Source organism: Vicugna pacos, chromosome 13 (assembly GCF_048564905.1).
Source record: "Vicugna pacos chromosome 13, VicPac4, whole genome shotgun sequence".
Taxonomy (NCBI): domain Eukaryota; kingdom Metazoa; phylum Chordata; class Mammalia; order Artiodactyla; family Camelidae; genus Vicugna; species Vicugna pacos.
This window is the reverse complement of record NC_132999.1, coordinates 36,160,342-36,177,751: the sequence shown is the minus strand read 5'-3', so window position 1 is coordinate 36,177,751 and position 17,410 is coordinate 36,160,342. Positions and strand designations below refer to the sequence as shown.

Below are 17,410 nucleotides of genomic sequence, written 5' to 3'. Positions count from 1 at the left end.
CCTGATCTGGCCCTCAGCCTCGCATTCTACCTGTGCTGCCCTCCTGGGTCACATCTTATGCTTGAACTGTTTCCCAAGGATATCAGCCTCCCCTCCACCCACCAAGCCTTGTTCCCTAACTCAACACAAAGACCAAGCAGCTCTCCCAAGCAACAAATCACTCCCTCACTTTGCTCCCACAATCTTACTGCAATGCAATTATCTGTATTCCTCCCCTCTCCTAACTATAAGTTCCTCTCAGCAGGACCCAGTTTTAGTCATCTGTCTCTAGCATCTGTCCCAATGTCTGGCTCACCTGACCCTCCACGATGTTTGCTGAGTGAATAACACAATGTAAGAAAGACAAGAGAGATCCAGGGACCCAGAGTCAAGCACGGAAGACAGTAAGAATTCAAAAGCCTTCCTACTTCCCTTGGGGTGGCAGTATCCGTTGAGTCAATAAATGTTTACTGAAAGCCTCATGTGTTCCAGGTATACTTAAGTGGCTTTGGGGACACACCTGACTCCAAAGACCTGAATTTAGATCTCCTGGTTAGTACCTGTAGGACTTTATGTACATGGCTGACCTCCAGAAAATGGGAACAACAACAGTACCTGTCTCACAGGATTGTTGTGAAGATGAAAGATGACCCAGGTAGAGTGCTCAGCATGTTTCGTCTCAACATTTCACAGACAAGGGGGGAAGCAAGAAGGCATATACTTGTAACATAGATTCATGAGCATCCATTTAACAAGTATTTCCTAAATGTTCACTGTGTGCAAAGCACTGTTCTGAGAGCACTATTCTGAAGCTTTTGGATGAAGTCCAACTAGCGACAAAAAAAAGCAGATTACTATAAATGATGAAACAGTCCCAGAGGTCAAACATAGTAGAGATAGGGAACTTCAACTACCCGTTAGTTCCCTGGACCACACTGGTAAGTGACCAGAGCAGGCCCTCAGTAAAGGCCCACTGACTACATGAATGCACGTGCCCAAAGATTCACTTCCTTCAGTTCTTGTCCTAGTCCTGGGAGAAAGCATCTTCAAATATCTGATAAAGACCACTTACCCAGGACCTACCAAATGGCATCTCCATGGCCCTGGGGTCCCTGCAAAACACTCAGTCTAGAGGAGGAGACAGACATATAAATTAACAATTATAGTAGCATGTGGTGAGTATTCCACAGAGATAAAGCGGGAGGGTTATGAGAGCACTGGGTGGGGCACCTTACCCCAGGGTGGGGGTTAGTTCTTGAAGACGTCACAGAAATGATACCAAAGCTGAGCTTTGAAGGACACTTTCTAGAAAGCAGGGAAATGTTCTCCAGGCAGAGGGAAGCATGTGTGTGAAGGTACAGAAATAAGAGGTGTGGCAGGTGTGGGGAGCCCTACATAGTTGGTGTGGCTGCAGCTCAGAGGGCATGTAGGTAAGGGGGAAATGTCGGCAGGAGCTGGTTATGAAGAGCCCTGTGGGCCTTGGTAAGAAGTGTGGGCTTAATTGTTTCTCTTTTTCAGCCCTAGCTACATACTAGAGTCACCTGGGGAGCTTTTAAAATATCAATGCCTGGCTCTCACCTCCAGACTGATTCTAATGGTGGTTTTTAATGGGAAGAGGCTTGAGCGTGTTTATGTGCTGTGTGGAAGACAATGAGATTCAGTGTACACATGGGGAGATTAGCCTTTGGCTCAAGAGAACACCTCACAGACTGAAATGTATGGAAAAGAAAGGTACATTTGTCAATGGACCGGGAGGAAGAGGGACCGTTTGGGACCTGCAGGGAAGCTAGGTAGAAGGCCTTGGAGGTAAGATGGTTCACTCTTACGTCCCTCTACCAGGGGCAGGCTGAGAAACTGAAGGGGTCCAGGAACTCAGTCTTGACAAGGATAAAGGCCAGGGATGCGTCTAGGTAGGGAAGAATATCCAGCCCAATAGATAAAATTCCCCCTTCTTCATGGAGCCTTCCTGACTAATGGGAAGTGAGGCGACAGCTTCGACTGTGTCCCACCCTCTCTGACTCACACCGTACTCACTCACGGCTCTCTGAGAGGCCCTTCTCTGTCCTCTTTCCCCAGAAGATAAACCACTGATTTACCTTCTCCAAGGGTTCAGTTTGAAAACCACCATCTGTATGAGCTCTAACAACTCTATTCCTGTGATTATTTGAGGCTTTATTTGTTTCAGCAGAAAAGTTCAAGGGCAACGGGATCAAAGCAGGGAAACAAATGGGAAAAGGTATACATGGAAGTGCATGAGTGGGTGAGGGAGGGAGCAGTGGAGCAGTGGAGGGAACGGGGCATGGGAGACGCAGGGGAACTGGCCAAGAACAACAGGCACTGAGGGTCCAGGCTGAGACACAACAGGAGTGGCAGGTAGAAATGGAAGCAGCCTCCTGGGGCCTGGGTCAAGCTTCTCCCTTCCCCAACCTGTAAAGGACAAAGGGCACTTCTTCCACAGTACCCACACAGAGGAGCTGAGGGGAGGGCTGGGTCCATGAGGACAGAGGAGTAAAGACGAGGGTGAAGGGTTTGTCAGTTAATCATTCTGCATGTCCCTGGGCCTGAGTCACTGAGTGAGTGTCCTCTGCCTAAGGCTGGGACCTTGGCAGAAGGAACTGGGGCTGGAAAGACATCCAGCCAGCAGAAGGGAGAGACTGCGTGCTCTCATCCTGTCATCTGGACCCCTGAGAGGTCAGGGACAAGGTCTGATCCGTCAGTAGCTAGCCCATGCCAACACCCTAGGGGTATCATTCTGTGTTCTCTGAACTGAAGAAAGTCAGGTAGGGGGAGAGGGCTGTGACAGAATGTGCCAGAAGAGCTCTGGAGAGAGAAAAGGGAAGGCTTTTGGCCAGGGACAAACCAGGGGAGGTTATTGAGATGGAGGAAAAGGAGTCAGCGAGATCTGGAAGATATGTGAGAAGGGCCAAAAGGGGAAAAGAGGAAACACAGCTCACTATTCAATCCCTTCTCTGGCAAGCCTGGGGCCAGCTGCTTCCCATGTGCTCTGACGGTTCAGTCCTGGAAGGTAAGTACTATTATCACTGCTTAACAGAAGAAAGAACTGGAATCAGAAAGGGTGAAGGATTTTCTCAAGGTCACACAGCAAGTAAGGGGGAAGCAGCATAGGTGTCCCAGGCTGAGGAAAAAGTGTGGACCAAGAGATGGATGGAGAAAGCACTGCAAGGGATTCTGTTTGGCTGAAGGACATGGTGAATGAAAGGCCTTCATATGCTCAAAGGTTAAAAAGTAGGTGGGCCTCAAATCATGAAATGTTTTGAATGAAAGAATGAGTTTTGTTTGTATCTTAAAAATCCCTGATGATTTTTAAGAAAGGGGCTGGCATGATCCCCATTGTTATTTACAAAGAAAAACCTGGTGACAGGTGTATTACAAAAGGAAAGCAGAGGAAGAGAGACTCGGGGGAGACCAGCTCAGAGGCACAGGTGTGACATGGTGAAGGCCTAACCTGGAGCAATGGGGTGAGAAGGTAGAAGAGGACACAGAGCAGAGAGAGGGCTCAGAATGGACAGCAAGGCTGTCAAGCTGGATAACTCAAGTGGAGCAGGATGGAGGAAGTGAGTGTGGTTTGGGACACCCCGAGTTTGAGGGAAGAGGACACATTCTGCAAACATTCTGAAACACAGTACTGTAAGTTTAGGAGAAAGGACAGGGCTCAGGTGGCAAAAAGAATCTGACGGTTCCTTGTAGAGACGGAACTACACGAAGTGGACTGTAGTAGCTCTAGGTCTGGTCGTACTCAGATGCTTTCCCGTCCCCCTGCTTTCATTGCCTTTAAGGAATTCCTGCCTCATTCCATTGGCCTTTTGATCATGATGCTCTCCCTACATTCCCCAGTCCAAGCTCTCAATGGCACAGAACCCAAGCAAGAACAATCAGAGTTCTTCTACAAGATAAGCTACACTGCGGGAGCATGGAGAAACGTGGAGATAGAGGGGCTAGACAACACTGGAGCCCCTGAGCCACCTGGAGCCAGTCACCCTTCAACTCTCCATCCACATAGCCCAAATCTGGTGGGGGTCCCATCTTTTGGTTGTCAATTAAGCTAGTTGAATTGTAATGTGTGGCAGTCAAAACCATGTGATAAAAATGATACTGCTCAGGAGAGAGAAGGGGAAAAGGAGACTAGTATTAGCATTTCAGTGCTGACTATATGCCTGGAGGGCCTTATTTGCCCTTCAAAGAGGCTTGGACTTTATCTTGCAGAAAATTATGAGCTATTTAGAGGTTTAAATTTAATTCCAAATATGCTCTGTGGAAGGAACCTTTTAGAGGTTGGTGCTACAATCCCATTTTACAGAGGTGGAAACTGAGGCTCTTGGAAGTGAAGTAACTTGCCTAAGGTCACACAATGGATAAGCATCCAGGTCAGGTGTATTTAAGAATGGTCAAGTGTACAGGGGAAGACATGGAAAAGATTTCACAGGAGTGGGTACCACTGGAGGGATGAACTGTTCACTAGGTGAACAAGGGGGTTGGAGCAGGAGCCCAGACCAAGTAAGCAAGACAGAGGAGGAAAGAACGCACCACAACTGCACAGAGAGACCTCTGAGGGGTGAAAGGTCCCCCCTTTAGACAGGATGCAGGCAGACTGTGGAACTGAGTCTAGCCGGTGTCGACAGGGAACAGATATAGTTTAGAAGGGATGAAAGGAATATTTCTGGTAAGGGAGCTTGTCATCTGGTCTCAAATCAAAATCGCACATTTTGAGAGCCCAAACTGGTCTTTAAGAGAAGAGTGTAGGTGACAACTAAGTGGGAGAAAGGAAATTCACAAAACTATATTTGAAAGTGACTTATCACATCAGGAAAGCCAGTGTAAGAATGTTCCAGTGCCTGCTCTGCACTAGGTGCTAAGGAGACCCCAAGGGGGATGAAACATGCACACAGGGTCTCTCCTGAGGCCAAGCTCCTGAGACAAACAATAGTTGTAAGCACAGACGAGCTGCAGGGGGAGGAAGAGTTACCTCTTCAGAGAGGTTCTGGTCAATCATTGATTTAAGCAACAATTACTGACAGCAGAGTTTGAGACACTTCCCTGAAGACAGCTTATATTTACTGAGCTTCTGCTATTATCAAGTACACTATTCTGAGCACTGTGTATGTATTTATGTATTTAAACTTCACAACAACCTTTTGAAATAGCCACTATTATTATCATCCCCAGAAATAAGGAAACTGAGGCACAGAGAGATAAATCAACTTGCCTAAGGCCACAAAGCTAGTAGGTGGCACAGCTAGGATTTGAGCCCAAGCGGTCTAGCACTAGAAACTGTTCCTTTAACTAAAAATGCTACATTATACTCTCTCCGAAGTCAGCCAAATCATAACAGTAACAGTAATAGTAGCAGCTACCATTTATAGTGTTTATGGTGGGCCAGATGCCAGAGAATGCCAAACATGCAAGTTTCTTGCCAAAGAACAGACAGCTCTCAGATGGAAGAACTGGGATCCAAACCCTGACAGTTCAGGGTGCTTGAACTTGGGGGACAATAAAGAGCAGCAGGAGCTAGAATAAGTTTGTTCAAGGTACAAATGTGGAGCAAAGAAGTGGGGGTCACTGACCTCACCTGGTGGGAGCGGCACTGATCTGTTGACAGACTGGGCTGTTGGGAAGCGTCACAGAGGAGTGACTTGTGAGCTGAATTTTGAAAGATGATTGGGTATTCATCACATAGAACAATAGGGAAAAGTGTTCCGTGCGGAGGGAACAGTGGGAATAAAGGAATGGAAGCTGAAGAGTCTGTTACATTCAGGAAACTTCAAGCAGTTTGTACGGCTTGGGAATAGAGTGGGTGGTGGGACAAACGAGAAAGTAAGCCAGGAGAAGTCAGGGAGCTAGATGACACAGAATCTAACTTGCCTTTCTGGGAAATTTAAGCTGTTTTTCAAGCTTTTCCACTGAAGTAAACGTACAAAAAAAGGGAGGCGGGGAGGAGAAAGAGAAGAAAGAAATATCCTTAGGGAATCTAGCAGCTTGGTAAGAAGCCCTTCAGACTAGTAGGAATTCTTTGAAGCCTATTTTCTCTAAATGCACACATGATAATTTTGCATTCTGTTTAAATTACTTACCCTTGAGTCAAGTGGGCATTTTAGGATGATTTTTATCTTGTGACTTTCAGTATGCCTGGCACACTGCCCCTACCAACCTACCAGGTATGTGGACCCCAGTTTGAGAAACACGGGGAGGAAACTAACAAAAGGATTTTTATCAAGGGAGTAATGTGATCAGAACTGCAGTTCAAAAAGATCTATCTGGCAGTCATATGGAAGATGAGTTGAAGTAGGTAAGACGGGGCACAGGGAATCTGAACAATACTTTGAGGGTGAGAGGCCCAGGGTCTGCACTGCAGGGCAGGATGTATGGGTACCACTGGAGAGACAGAATTGACAGGATTTAGTATTTGATTTGGTGCTGTGGGACTGGGACACAGAAGGCGGGAGGAGTTTAGGTTGGCTTCCATAGACCTGGCTTGGGTCAACACTGGATACTAGAAAAGAAATGGATTTGGAGGGAAAGATGATTGGATTTGGACATTCAGAACCTGAGGTACTTGTGGATCATATGGGCAGAGATAGCCAATAGGCATCTGCAGCTCAGCAAAGAGGTCTGGGTTGAAAATAAAACTTGAGTCATGTACGTAAAGGTGGTGGTCAGAGAGATGGCAGGTAGAATAAGAAAAGAGAGTCCTGGAGAATAACAATATTCAAGAAGCAGGCAGAGGGACAGAAGGCCCAAAGCTGCAGAGAAGAAATGGTTAGAGACATAGGAGCTGGTGAAGAGAAAGAGGTAAAAAGTAATGGTCAGCTGTTAAATGCCATTAAGATACGGTAAGATAAGGATTGAAAAAAGTCAGGACTTAGCCATCAGGTCAACGGTAACCTGTGACAGGGCAGTTCAGAGGAATGGGGGAAGTGGGGCTGAAGAGTGAAGAGGGGGTGTAGAAGAAGACAGTGATGGTAGGCTTTTATTCAACATAGTGGCTGTAAGTCAGTGAGTGGGGACGTGGGGTCAAGAAGGATTAACATGGAAGGACACTAACCAGAGCCATGAAAGTGGGTGGAGCCCAGAGAAACTAGTAACAAGAATGAGGATGGGTGAGAGAAGATGGAGAATCAAAATGACCGGAAACGAGTGAGACTCGGGTGAGAGCCAGGAAGGCAGTGGCCCTCCAGGCTGAGGGTAAGCAGGAAGGGGAGCAGCCCAGGGCCCCGTGAATTTGATTCAGTAGGGGACGTTATCATCACATAGAAAAGCATAATTTACTGTTTTCACTGGAGGAGTCTCTCCAGTACATGACTCTTGCCCAGAGAGAGGGATGCCCAAGAGTGGGATGGTGACTTCTGACATTTAATGCATGTATCTCGATAACCTACCACCTCTTTGATGAATTTTCACTAAAGAACTAGTGAAAGCTAGAAGACGATTTTAGGGAAGTGGTCTAGAGGGATGTCAGTATTTTAAGCTGTAGGTGACAGGGAACTTTAGGAAGAGTCTACAGGGGTTCAAGGGATTTGGGGGCTGATCTTGGAAAAATCTGGCCTATAGTAACATAGTCATGCAATGAGGAAAACAAAAAATGCCCAGGGACAAACAGGCTTGAGAATCATTGCCAGAGACTTAAAAGCTAGGAAGGATTGCTGGGATCACCCAGGTGAGAAAACTGTGGCCCAGGGAAGTCAGGGGCCTTGTCCATGATGTTCTTGGAGAAGCGGCCATGTCCAAATGGTAGGTGACTTCTTGAGAGCATGAGAACTCAACAAGAAACCACAACAGAGATCCAGGATCTGCCTCAGCAACACACAGGAGCTCCAGAACAAAAGGGAGGGAAATTAAAGGGAAGAAGAGAGGAAGTCTGTCCTGTGGGCCAAAACACATGCTGAAGTAATGGGTGCCATGGCCCTGTCAGCAGGTTGGAGAGCTCGCTTTCTGTTCCAATTAGAAAGCCGCATCTCCAGAGTGGCAAATCCTATCCAAGTGTTAGCCTCTGTGTGTTTAAGGCTGCCAGGCCAGAGCCACATTGAGCCTCCAGAGGCTGGTATGGTGAACCCTCAGGACTGGATCAAAAAGGGACCACCGCCCCTGGCCCATTGCTAAACTTCAGTAGGCTATCCCCACAAATCTGGAATAGACGGAATAAAATGTACATCCCTTAGTAGTTTCTCTGGACAGTAATCAGGAGTTGACCTAGGGTGGGCGTTTGGAAGGATTCAGCCTCCGTCCTGCCTGGTGCTGGGATCAGCTCACACACGGCTCCTGTGTCCACAAGGCACAGAGAATACATTGTCCATAAGGAGGATTATTCTGTACAAGAAGCTCAAACAAAGGGAGAGGTTGTTCCCAGCTGCCTGGGGGAGGTGAGAAGGGGGTGGGAAAAGGGACCAGCCTTGCACTAGGGCATTCCTGCAGAGTTCAGCTCCTTCCCTTCAACAGCAGGATGGGAGGCAGGGACTATACCCCTCCAGCTCAGTCCTAGTGCCAGGACTGATTGTGGAGTTAGGAGCACTTAGCTACAAGCTATCTACTTGGCTGTTTCCCAAGAAAGTACAAGGTTAAGTGAAGTGACCCAGCTAGGTAGGACAGCAATAGATACCAGGAGGGAAAGAGAATCGGGTGATTGGAGCAATGAGCAAAAGGAAGGCTTAACAATGACAGAGTCCCAGCCTTGGGGCAGAGCTGAAGAGGGAGAAGTCCTAGTAGTGAGTGTCATACAAATACTGATGCAGTAAGCTTCCGCCTTCAGCAGGGTGACCTCTGTGCTACAGTAACGTGAAGTTTCACAGCTGCCGCTTTCTCCATCCTAGACACACACCTGGGACACAATGGCTTAATCTCAGTCTCCTTGGCCCCAGGAGTAGGAGAAGGCACAGGCCCCAGGCAAAAGAGACACCAGAGACTGAGCAACACTACCAGAGTGGAACAAGAGGCCCATCTTTTGCCAGTCTTGAATCTAAGCAAGGAAGCAGGTCAATGTCCTCTTCTTGAAGGGAAACTCTCTCTATATTCCATTCTTTGGGAATGACTATGTTACGGGTGGGAGATATTCTCCATTGAGGCATTTACTGGGTTGTGTGGACCCCAAAGTTGGTGATGCTACCTAGGTTTATGTATTCCAGACGATTTGGGGTTAGCGGGTTGGAAATGAGAGCATGTGCTCCCAGAGTAAAGAATATAGAGATGTAATTGCCTGTGGAGTAAGGAATGCTTGCTTCCGGGCACAAGATGTAGGTGGGGTCCTGCATATGTTCCTGTTGGGGCAGGAAGACATTTCCACTCTGGGAAGACAAGGAATCTATTTCAACTAGTACTTTGGGGCTGAAGTCAGTATTAGCTGGGGCAACAAAGAAACTCAGGGTTGGTTTCAATAGGTTCAAAAAGTTTTCAAAAAGCTTTCCATAGGAAGGAATCTTTTGGCGGAATAAAGGACAGGAGTCACTGAAAGATGCTCCAGGGGTTTTAGAGAAGTGCACCTTGAACTCAACCTAATATGAGACTTAGAGGTGACAATTCCTGCGGGGAGGGAAGATAAGGAACACCTGAATGGGCTGACGGACCAGTAAGGTAGCACTGTTGAAGTAGCGGAAAGGTGTGACATTGCCTCAGAGCCAATGACAGAATTTCCATGCTCTTGCATACTGTGGTCAGTGAGCTGTGTGGATACCATTTCTCGTCTTGATGGAACAGGAATGGATGTGACATCTGTGACCACTTTTCCAGTCCTTTGCTGCCACAGCCTGGCAGGATTCTGCCTGACACTGAACAAATGCCAAAGTACTGGTGTGTGACAGAAAAGAATTGAAAAAAGGCAGCTGGAAGGTATAAGCAGTCCTTCCTATTACCTCTCAGGACTTTTAGATCAAAACTAATCAAAGAACACTTTTTATGGAGAACAAATTAGAATTGCCCTGCAGCAACCTTGAAAGTCTCTGACATATAGTCTCCAACTCCTGCATAGCTCTCTCAGTTTATTTGCTGTCAGATAACCCTGACACAGCAGCCATCAACTGACATAACTTTATTCGGAGAACCCTTGGGCCCACTTCTGCTGACTCAACCCCTGCCCTGGCTCACAAAGGAGCGCTAAGAAAGGCAGCTTAGGCTGGAGACCCAAGCCCACTTTGCTCTCCAGCTTTATAAATGCAGGCAAAGGTCCTGACGGCTGCCGCCTCCTACCATCCACCTGGCCCTTATTGGAGCCACAGGCTCAGTGGACTGAGGAAAGCCATTCTGCCTGGAGCCCAGGAACCAGGCACAATGTGAAGATAATGCAACCCTGATGAAAGATGGTGTGAAATACTATTCCCCTCTCCCTCCAAAATAAGTAAATGAGTCTGGGGGACAAGGGGCTTTTTCATATTCTAAGAAAAACCCTTTCTCATACAGTCCTGCCTGGTAGAGCCACTTCCTGAGAAAGCCCCCACCCACTGGGCCTTCCGTATCTTCCTTCATGAGTGTTTGGTGGGGTAAAGGATAGAGCACTTTGTGACAGTATCTCAGATAAGAGCTAAACTGGCTTTTCCGAGGATGGAGAGCAGAGCAGGCCTGAGCTTCACCAGAGCTGCAAGTGGGCGGTCTGTCCCAGCCCAGAAGCCTCGTCATCTGCAGCTTGAAGAGATGGCCAGGATGGAACCTGGGCAGGAAGGCCTGTGGAGATAGTAGGCCCCTAAGGACACAGAGGCTGTCACAGTTCTGGCAGCACAAAATAAGCACAGGCTTTCAAACAGAGCTGAGTGGTCCATGATCTTGTGTCCATCAACTCACCACAGACATGAAGCTGTATCAGATCAGGCTAAGTTCTGGATTGAGGAGGGCGGTGGGGAGAAGTGGCTGTAGAAAGTCTCATTTATTAAATACCCATTATTTCATAGACCATGCTAAGTGCTTTACATTCATTTTCTTATTTTAATCCTCACAACAACCCTATGAGGTAGGTATTTTCATCATTTATAAACAAGAAAACAGGCTCAGAAAAATTAGGTCACTTGCCCAAGATCACACCACTAGTCAGCAGTGGAGATGGGACTTGTCTGTTGCTGAAAGCCCATGTTCTTTTTATTGTACCCATCTAGGTCAGCTCTGGGCAAAAGGCAATTTCACGGCCCAACTCTGCAAAGAGCACCTGGGGGTGGAGGTTGCCAGCCACACTCACCGCTGGTAGGGATGCATTGAAGCCGACTTGATGTTGGTTTTTATTCCACTTGGCATTTTCCCTAAAAGGAACATGAAGGAAGACACCTGAAGCACAGGAAGACTTTGACAGTGAATCAGAAATGTGATCTGTCACAGTCTCTACCATCTCAGAATCTCTGTGGCATCTGACCCTGAGCGGCAAGGCTCAGAGGTATGGCTCCTCACCCAGCCCTTCCCTGAAGGTGTCTAGGAGGAGGAATTAGGGGAGGGATCAGAACACACCCCGGCAGTCTTCTGGTAAAAGAGAGCTAAACCTGTGTGACCACCATTTAATGTCACAGGTAAAAGAGTGCTATGTTCTCTTATTTTAATTGTTCCTTTGCCTAGACAGCCTGGAAGAAAATATCTCTTCTAGCTATTTGCATCTGAACTCCTCCAAATTTTTCTTATAATTACTAAAAGTGAACAGGAAAGACAGGATACAGGGAAAAGAATACATGTAGAACTGGGAAACTTGGCCTGCTTGTCAGTTCCCAATGCACCTACCCAGGGGTCCTAATTAAGGCCTAACCATGCGTTTCTCTAAGATAAGACACTGACAACACATCTAATGTCCAGAGTAAATGGCACAGAAGGGCAGTTGAGACAGATCTGAAATGGGCTGGGAGGTGAGAGCAGTTTTTGCTAATCAAAGTTCTTTCCGCATTGTCTGGTGCCTGTTAACAGCCTCTAATGAGATTTTTACTCCTAAAATTTTTTTCTGGGTCACAGTCCAAGGGAGAAAAGGGGAATATCTCCAGTTCTGGGGATGCTGGGAGCCCAGGTAACCCAGCTCATTCCCACTTCCTGCTCAAGGTCTGTCACCATGCCAAGCCATGTTACCTTACCTGGTTGACCTGCTTGGGCCATCTGCACCCCACTGAGCATTGGCTGCTGCTGGCTTGGAGCGCCTGCCATCTGCACCGGCTGTAATCCTGACGCTCCTGCAAGGATTGTCCCAGCTCCTGGCTGGCCTGGCTGGCCAGGACCACTGCTGCCTGAAGGCCTCCAATTAGATAGCCCCTTCCCAAAGGCAACAGCTGCCACTAAGGCATTGGTGTCTGCTGGGTTAAAGGTCTGCTTGTTCGGTCGGAGACCTGAAGAAAAAGGTAAGTGAGGACCCTGAGGTGTGCCTCCAGCGCTGGACTCAACCAAGCAGCAGAAAGACCAGTATGAGTACCAGGACTTGGAGTTCTGACTTCAGCAGCATCTAGACTCCCTGACAGCTCAGAGGAAGAGCCAGAGGAGCCCATGACTATCTTAAAATTCTCCTTTCTCACTTTGCCCATTTTTCCCACCTGCCCCAGAGCTGGCCTTAAATACAAAAGGCTGACAGCATGGATGCGTACCCTTTCCTGAGCAGCTCATTCTATGTCCTCACTTCACTGCTACCAAAACCACCCTTTCTATTCCAGTGATTTTATCCCTCTTTCCTTCTCTATTTTGTCACCAATCCCTCCATACCTCCACTCTCTGATTCTCTTTCCTCTTTGCTGATTTTCTCCAGAAGGTTTGAGCACATTTTATTCAAGCTCTGAATCTGCTTCTGTAACACACATACATTTGTGCAGAGTTTAGGACAAGCAAGACATTATTAAAGGAAATTTCTTCCTTGTATTCTTCCAGGGACAACTTAGGTATAAACAACTGTGCATCCCTACCACACAGGAGTGGTAATGCCTAGCTTCTCATGATAAAGCTTGGGGGTGGGGTCAGCAGGGCAGTGATTCGATCCAACCTGAGCTGCATCAGCACCAATGCGAGCAGCATCCGTTGTCAGCTGCTTCTCTTGCTCTTCAACCTCAGGGTCAGGCTTTGTTCTCAGATGGTCAGGAACCACCTCATGGCTGAAAACAGGTACTCGTCCTTCAGTCTGCCGCTGTAACACACAGATTTTATTGATTCTACTATGCACTCCAAGAAGACTCAATCTGGCCTATTATGTACATAGTTCCTTCCACAGACACACAGTACTTCTTCAGGGAAAACACAACCTATGACTTACAATATCTGCCTTCTTAGGACACTTCACTTCTTTCACTTCTGTCTTCTCATATCCCTATCTCTACCAGACCTAGGGGCAAACCTCTCTCTGCCACATTTTAATCAAAGATTGAAATAGAAAAAGTCACAAAAGAACATACTTTTTGATTGAGACAGGTGTTGGAGGAGAAAGGTCTTTGCCTCAGGTACATATGCCTCAGGTTAATTCAGCACTTTTTGGGAGTAGCTCCCCAGATTCCAGAGGACCAAAACCAAGGCCTCCAAAATGCAGCCCTCACTTTTTACTGCCACCCTCTACTGTATGAGAGCCAACCAACAACTGTGCTCTAGGTCCTCATTCAAGAACTTCATTTTCGAAGTTGTATCTCTCTCCCTCTCTTACCATGAGATCTTCGTCTCGGTCTGGGGACAACACCAGAGGGATGATGACCTGGTTACGGAACAGTGGTGTCTTCTCATGCTTCAAGACCTTGTTCAGAGTGTTCAACTGTCCAGACAGCAAGGCAAAACTGTCCAGGACAGAGGGCCTGGTGGTGGTAAGATGTCAGAATATTCCCAGTTAAGTAGCCTCAAAGGGGTCCCCTCAGACTAGGAATACCCAGACTCACCCCCAAAAGATTCATAGCCCTACAGCTGGTCTGGGTGGGAACTAGACTGGCTCACATGGATTATAGGGTTAGGAAAGAGGGACATATTTGCAGTTTCTGACACAGATGGAGAAAAAAGGGAGTTTGTTATAGTAGTCCCCCCTTATCCACAGTTTCACCTTCCATGGTTTCAGTTACCCATGGTCAACCATGGCCCAAGAATATTAAATGGCAAATTCCAGAAGTAGACAATTCGTAGGTTTTAAATTGAGTGCCATTCTGAATAACATGATGAAATCTAGTTTTGTCCCGCTCTGTCCCACCTGGGATGTTAATCACCCGTTTGTCCAGCATACCCATGCTGTATATACTACACACCTAGTTAGTATAGGAAAAAACCATAGTATATACAGTATAAGGTTTGGTACTATTGCGGTTTCAGGTATCCACTGGGGGTCTTGGAACTTATCCCTCACAGATAAAGGGGGACTACTGTATTTGAATGGGATGAGAACAGTGGCAAAATAGGAACCATGGCCACGCTGTTATCACTAAAAATTCAGAAACTAGGTAAAAGCCTCTTTTCCAGCCTGAAAATATGATTCATACTTCCAAAGTAGGTAGGACCTAAAAGACACAGCAACACCCATGGCAAGAGATCCAGTATGAATACTGTAGTGGGAGGAGGTCCTCCCACTACACTTCTCGGAGGTCCTCTCCGAGAAGCCAAAAGCCAGAAATAACCTGGCTTGAGAAACTGGGCATTTCTCTACTTCCTTATAATGGAGGCCCAGAGCCAACTGTATTGTCAAATATTGGGAAACCCAGCTCTTTCTAAATCACAAGATGTTTCCAAACAGATAAGTTGTTACATCATTGGAGATGTCCTATCCACCAGGTGGCGAGGCCCCCCCCCATGGAGCCCTCCCCAGCTTGCCCTGGCAACCCTTACCAGGTCAGACGGTCATACTCGTTCTCCAGTTTGTAAATAAAACTCCCCAGGGAGTTCTTCAGATCAGCCACTTGACTCAGCAGTGCATCTAATGATGCCTCAAGCTGCTTCTCCTCCCTCTGCATCAATATGAATAGGTTGGTTACTCAGTGACACACACAGAGAAAGGCTGAAAAGCCAAGGCGACAGTGTGCAACCCCAGTCAAATGACATGGGATCTCACTGGCACAGGGAGAGCCAGATTGTTTTCTATCTTTGGTATTTGGATTACAAACGGCATCAACCCTTAGACCTTTCCACCCATTCATCTGACCTCAATTCCTCCTACCTACTGAATCTTTTCTCTTGTCACCTCCTAATCCATGTCTGGTCTTTCTCCGTATCAGGTACACTCTATTCTGAGAAATTTTCACCAGACCTAAACACCTGTGGTTTATTATCTTTTGTGCACCTCTGCCACATACGTACCCAGACTTTCTCTGTCCTAGAAACTACCTTGTGAACCCGGCTGTTCTTGCCAATGACACTATCTCTGGAAAATCTACCTACACGTGAAGGTTCCGCTGAATACCTGCCACTCCCCGCCCCTTCGTTTACCCTCAACATTCAATGTTTCAGCCTCCTCCTTGCTGAACTAATCTGCACTCATTTTATCTTTGTGCCAATATTTCTATGCCCTTTTCAAGATTAGTCAAGCTATAAATATTTACTGAGACTACCAAGTGCAAGAAACTAAATGACAAATGAAACAACAACAACAACAACAAAAAAGCACATGCCCCTAAGCACTAGACAAACAATTTGATAGGCTGGAGGGTAGGGGGTGTGTGCAAAGCATTTCCTTTCCATCTATGGCCTACAGTTTTATTTCGTTTCTTCATCCTTAACACTATCCAGAACAGGCTAGGAAGAATGAAGCAAAATTGTCTTGCAAACTCGCCAATGTGCAGGATAGGAGCCTTGATCCTGGATTCCACCCACAGCCTCGGAGTACATTAGTTTGGCCATCGCGGTCCCACAATTTCTTCCACCCTGGGGCTTCTTTCCAATTACAGATCCCCTGTTATGTTTGCATCCAACAGCGGCCATCCAACAGCCTAGGTCGGGGCCTGAGTCAGTGCGCCACTTTCTCGACCCATCTTCCTTGGGCTGCATCTTAACCTTCCCAAATTGCAACCTGATCCTTTCCCACACCCTAGCAAATCAGAGCGGCCTCCTCCCTCCCGATTTAGCCCCAGCCGCAGTCTCAAGTCTCCTATTAGCCGGGCTCCACCCCCATCTCTCATCGGCGCCGCGCTCTCTCCAGTAGGCCTCGCCCCCATCGCGCGTCTCCTTATCCGTCAGCCGCCGGCTCTGCCCTCTTCGCCCAGCCCCAACTCCTCTCTCTTCGGCCAGCCCACCTTCTGTCCCGTTACCAGAGGCTGGTTAGCAGTCACCAGCGCCAACCTGATCCTCACCTGCATTGCGGCGGCATTAGCGACGTCAACTAGTTCCTCTTCCGGTTTCCAAGATAGCCAATCAGAAAGCTCAGGTCTCAGTCCTCCCACTCGCTTCCGGTTTCTTCTGGGAGCGAGGAACCCGGGTCAGGGGTCACCAGCGGAACAGCTTCTCTGGCCCGGGCCGGCGCAGGAGGGCTGTGTGATGGCCTCGGAGCGCCCGGAGCCAGAGGTGAGGGGCGGGCGGGCGCAGCGCTGGGCCCCGAGATCAGAGGGGGAGGGTCCGGCGGCCGGGCGCGGCCGAGGCCTCCTCCGGGTCAGGGGGCGGCCCGGCCAGCCCCGAAGGCCCGACAGTTGCATCTCCTCACGCCGGGGTCCGCGTTTTCCTCTGGGGGCTAGAGGAGAAGCTCGTCATTCAATTTTGTTTGCTGAAATTTCATCCACGTCGCTGACTCTAGGGCTCTCGGCTTCTTTGACCTTATAATGATATTAACAAAATCTGTATCATGATTTTCTGTTGCAGTTTCAGTGCAACACAGCTTTTTAGAGATACTTCGCCGGTTTCTGCATTTCTTCAAACATTCGAATGCCAGGAACAGCATGAATTAATTTAGTTCTAGCTCTCATGCCTTTGGAAAGCAGCTTCGGTTTCGTGACTTCGGTTTCAAACAATTGGCTCGGAGTAAAACTTCTTTCCAATGATACTGGAGCTGCCATGTAGCTCTCTGACACTTTGGGCGAGTGTTGACTTCCCAGATCCTGTTTCCTTCTTCATAAAATATCTGTCTTATGGTGTATTGTGAGGATCCCATGTTCTAAATCAGAAAATGCATATGAAGTATCCATTAGGTGCTAAGGACCATGCAAGGAACTTACATATATTGTGTTATTCAAACTTATGCAAGTTAGGTAGCAATATCCACTCTTATTTACAGAAAAGCTGAAAAGTGAGAGAAATTAAGTACCTTACCAAAGTGCTGCTGTCAGCTGAGCAGCAGAGTTTTGGAGTTAGAAGACTGGAATGTAAAATCTCAGATTTGGAAAGAACAGTGTCACTAGGAGAGATGCACAGTAATGCAAGAGAATATATGAGTAGGTGGGTGGGAAGGGTGAGATGTGTATAATGACACAAGTCGTCGTTACTTATTGAATGCCTACTGTGTGCTACATACCATCTTAACACTTTACCAACATCAATTAATTCTGTCAATCCTACCAAGTAGACAGTATTATCATCCCCCTTTTTGAGTTGAGGAAGCTGAGGC

At 47.4% G+C, this 17,410-nt stretch overlaps 2 protein-coding genes across 8 annotated transcripts in view; one reads left to right on the top strand and one right to left on the bottom strand.

The window, feature by feature from the left end:
• Positions 1 to 10,816: 10,816 nt before the first annotated feature.
• On the bottom strand, positions 10,817 to 16,205 carry MED8 (mediator complex subunit 8). Of its 2 annotated transcripts, none has more exons than XM_072974616.1 (7): positions 16,167 to 16,205; positions 14,710 to 14,828; positions 13,553 to 13,697; positions 12,905 to 13,045; positions 12,631 to 12,712; positions 12,015 to 12,263; positions 10,817 to 11,207 (listed from the first exon to the last, which is right to left on the bottom strand). In XM_072974616.1, the coding sequence occupies exons 1-7, from the start codon at positions 16,170 to 16,172 to the stop codon at positions 11,143 to 11,145; spliced, it is 807 nt and encodes a 268-aa protein (XP_072830717.1). In that variant the 5' UTR covers positions 16,173 to 16,205; the 3' UTR covers positions 10,817 to 11,142. The 2 variants fall into 2 exon arrangements, with proteins under 2 accessions (XP_072830717.1, XP_031539988.1); XM_031684128.2 differs by having other exon boundaries at positions 16,110 to 16,172.
• Positions 16,206 to 16,252: 47 nt separating this feature from the next.
• Positions 16,253 to 17,410, top strand: part of SZT2 (SZT2 subunit of KICSTOR complex) — a 49,449-nt gene continuing 48,291 nt past the window's right edge. For 3 of the 6 annotated variants that reach the window (XM_072974614.1, XM_072974612.1, XM_072974611.1), the window contains exon 1: positions 16,289 to 16,377. Coding sequence is in view for 2 of the 6 variants with exons in the window: in XM_015236062.3 (XP_015091548.2) it covers positions 16,351 to 16,377 (27 nt within the window). In the remaining 4 variants the exon portion in view is untranslated. Of the gene's footprint in view, positions 16,378 to 17,410 lie in introns of all 6 variants that reach the window. The other 3 variants (XM_015236062.3, XM_072974613.1, XM_072974615.1) reach the window with 2 other exon arrangements.

Excerpts from the sequence above, each read along its gene's own strand:
- MED8 (XM_031684128.2), bottom strand. The coding sequence starts at position 16,172 with ATGCAGGTGAGGATCAGGTTGGCGCTGGTGACTGCTAACCAGCCTCTG. Across the intron at positions 13,046-13,552 it reads ACCGAGACGAAGATCTCATG|CGGCAGACTGAAGGACGAGT; the intron begins GTAAGAGAGGGA and ends TGTGTGTTACAG. Across the intron at positions 12,713-12,904 it reads TTGGTGCTGATGCAGCTCAG|AAGCAGATTCAGAGCTTGAA; the intron begins GTTGGATCGAAT and ends TGTGTGTTACAG.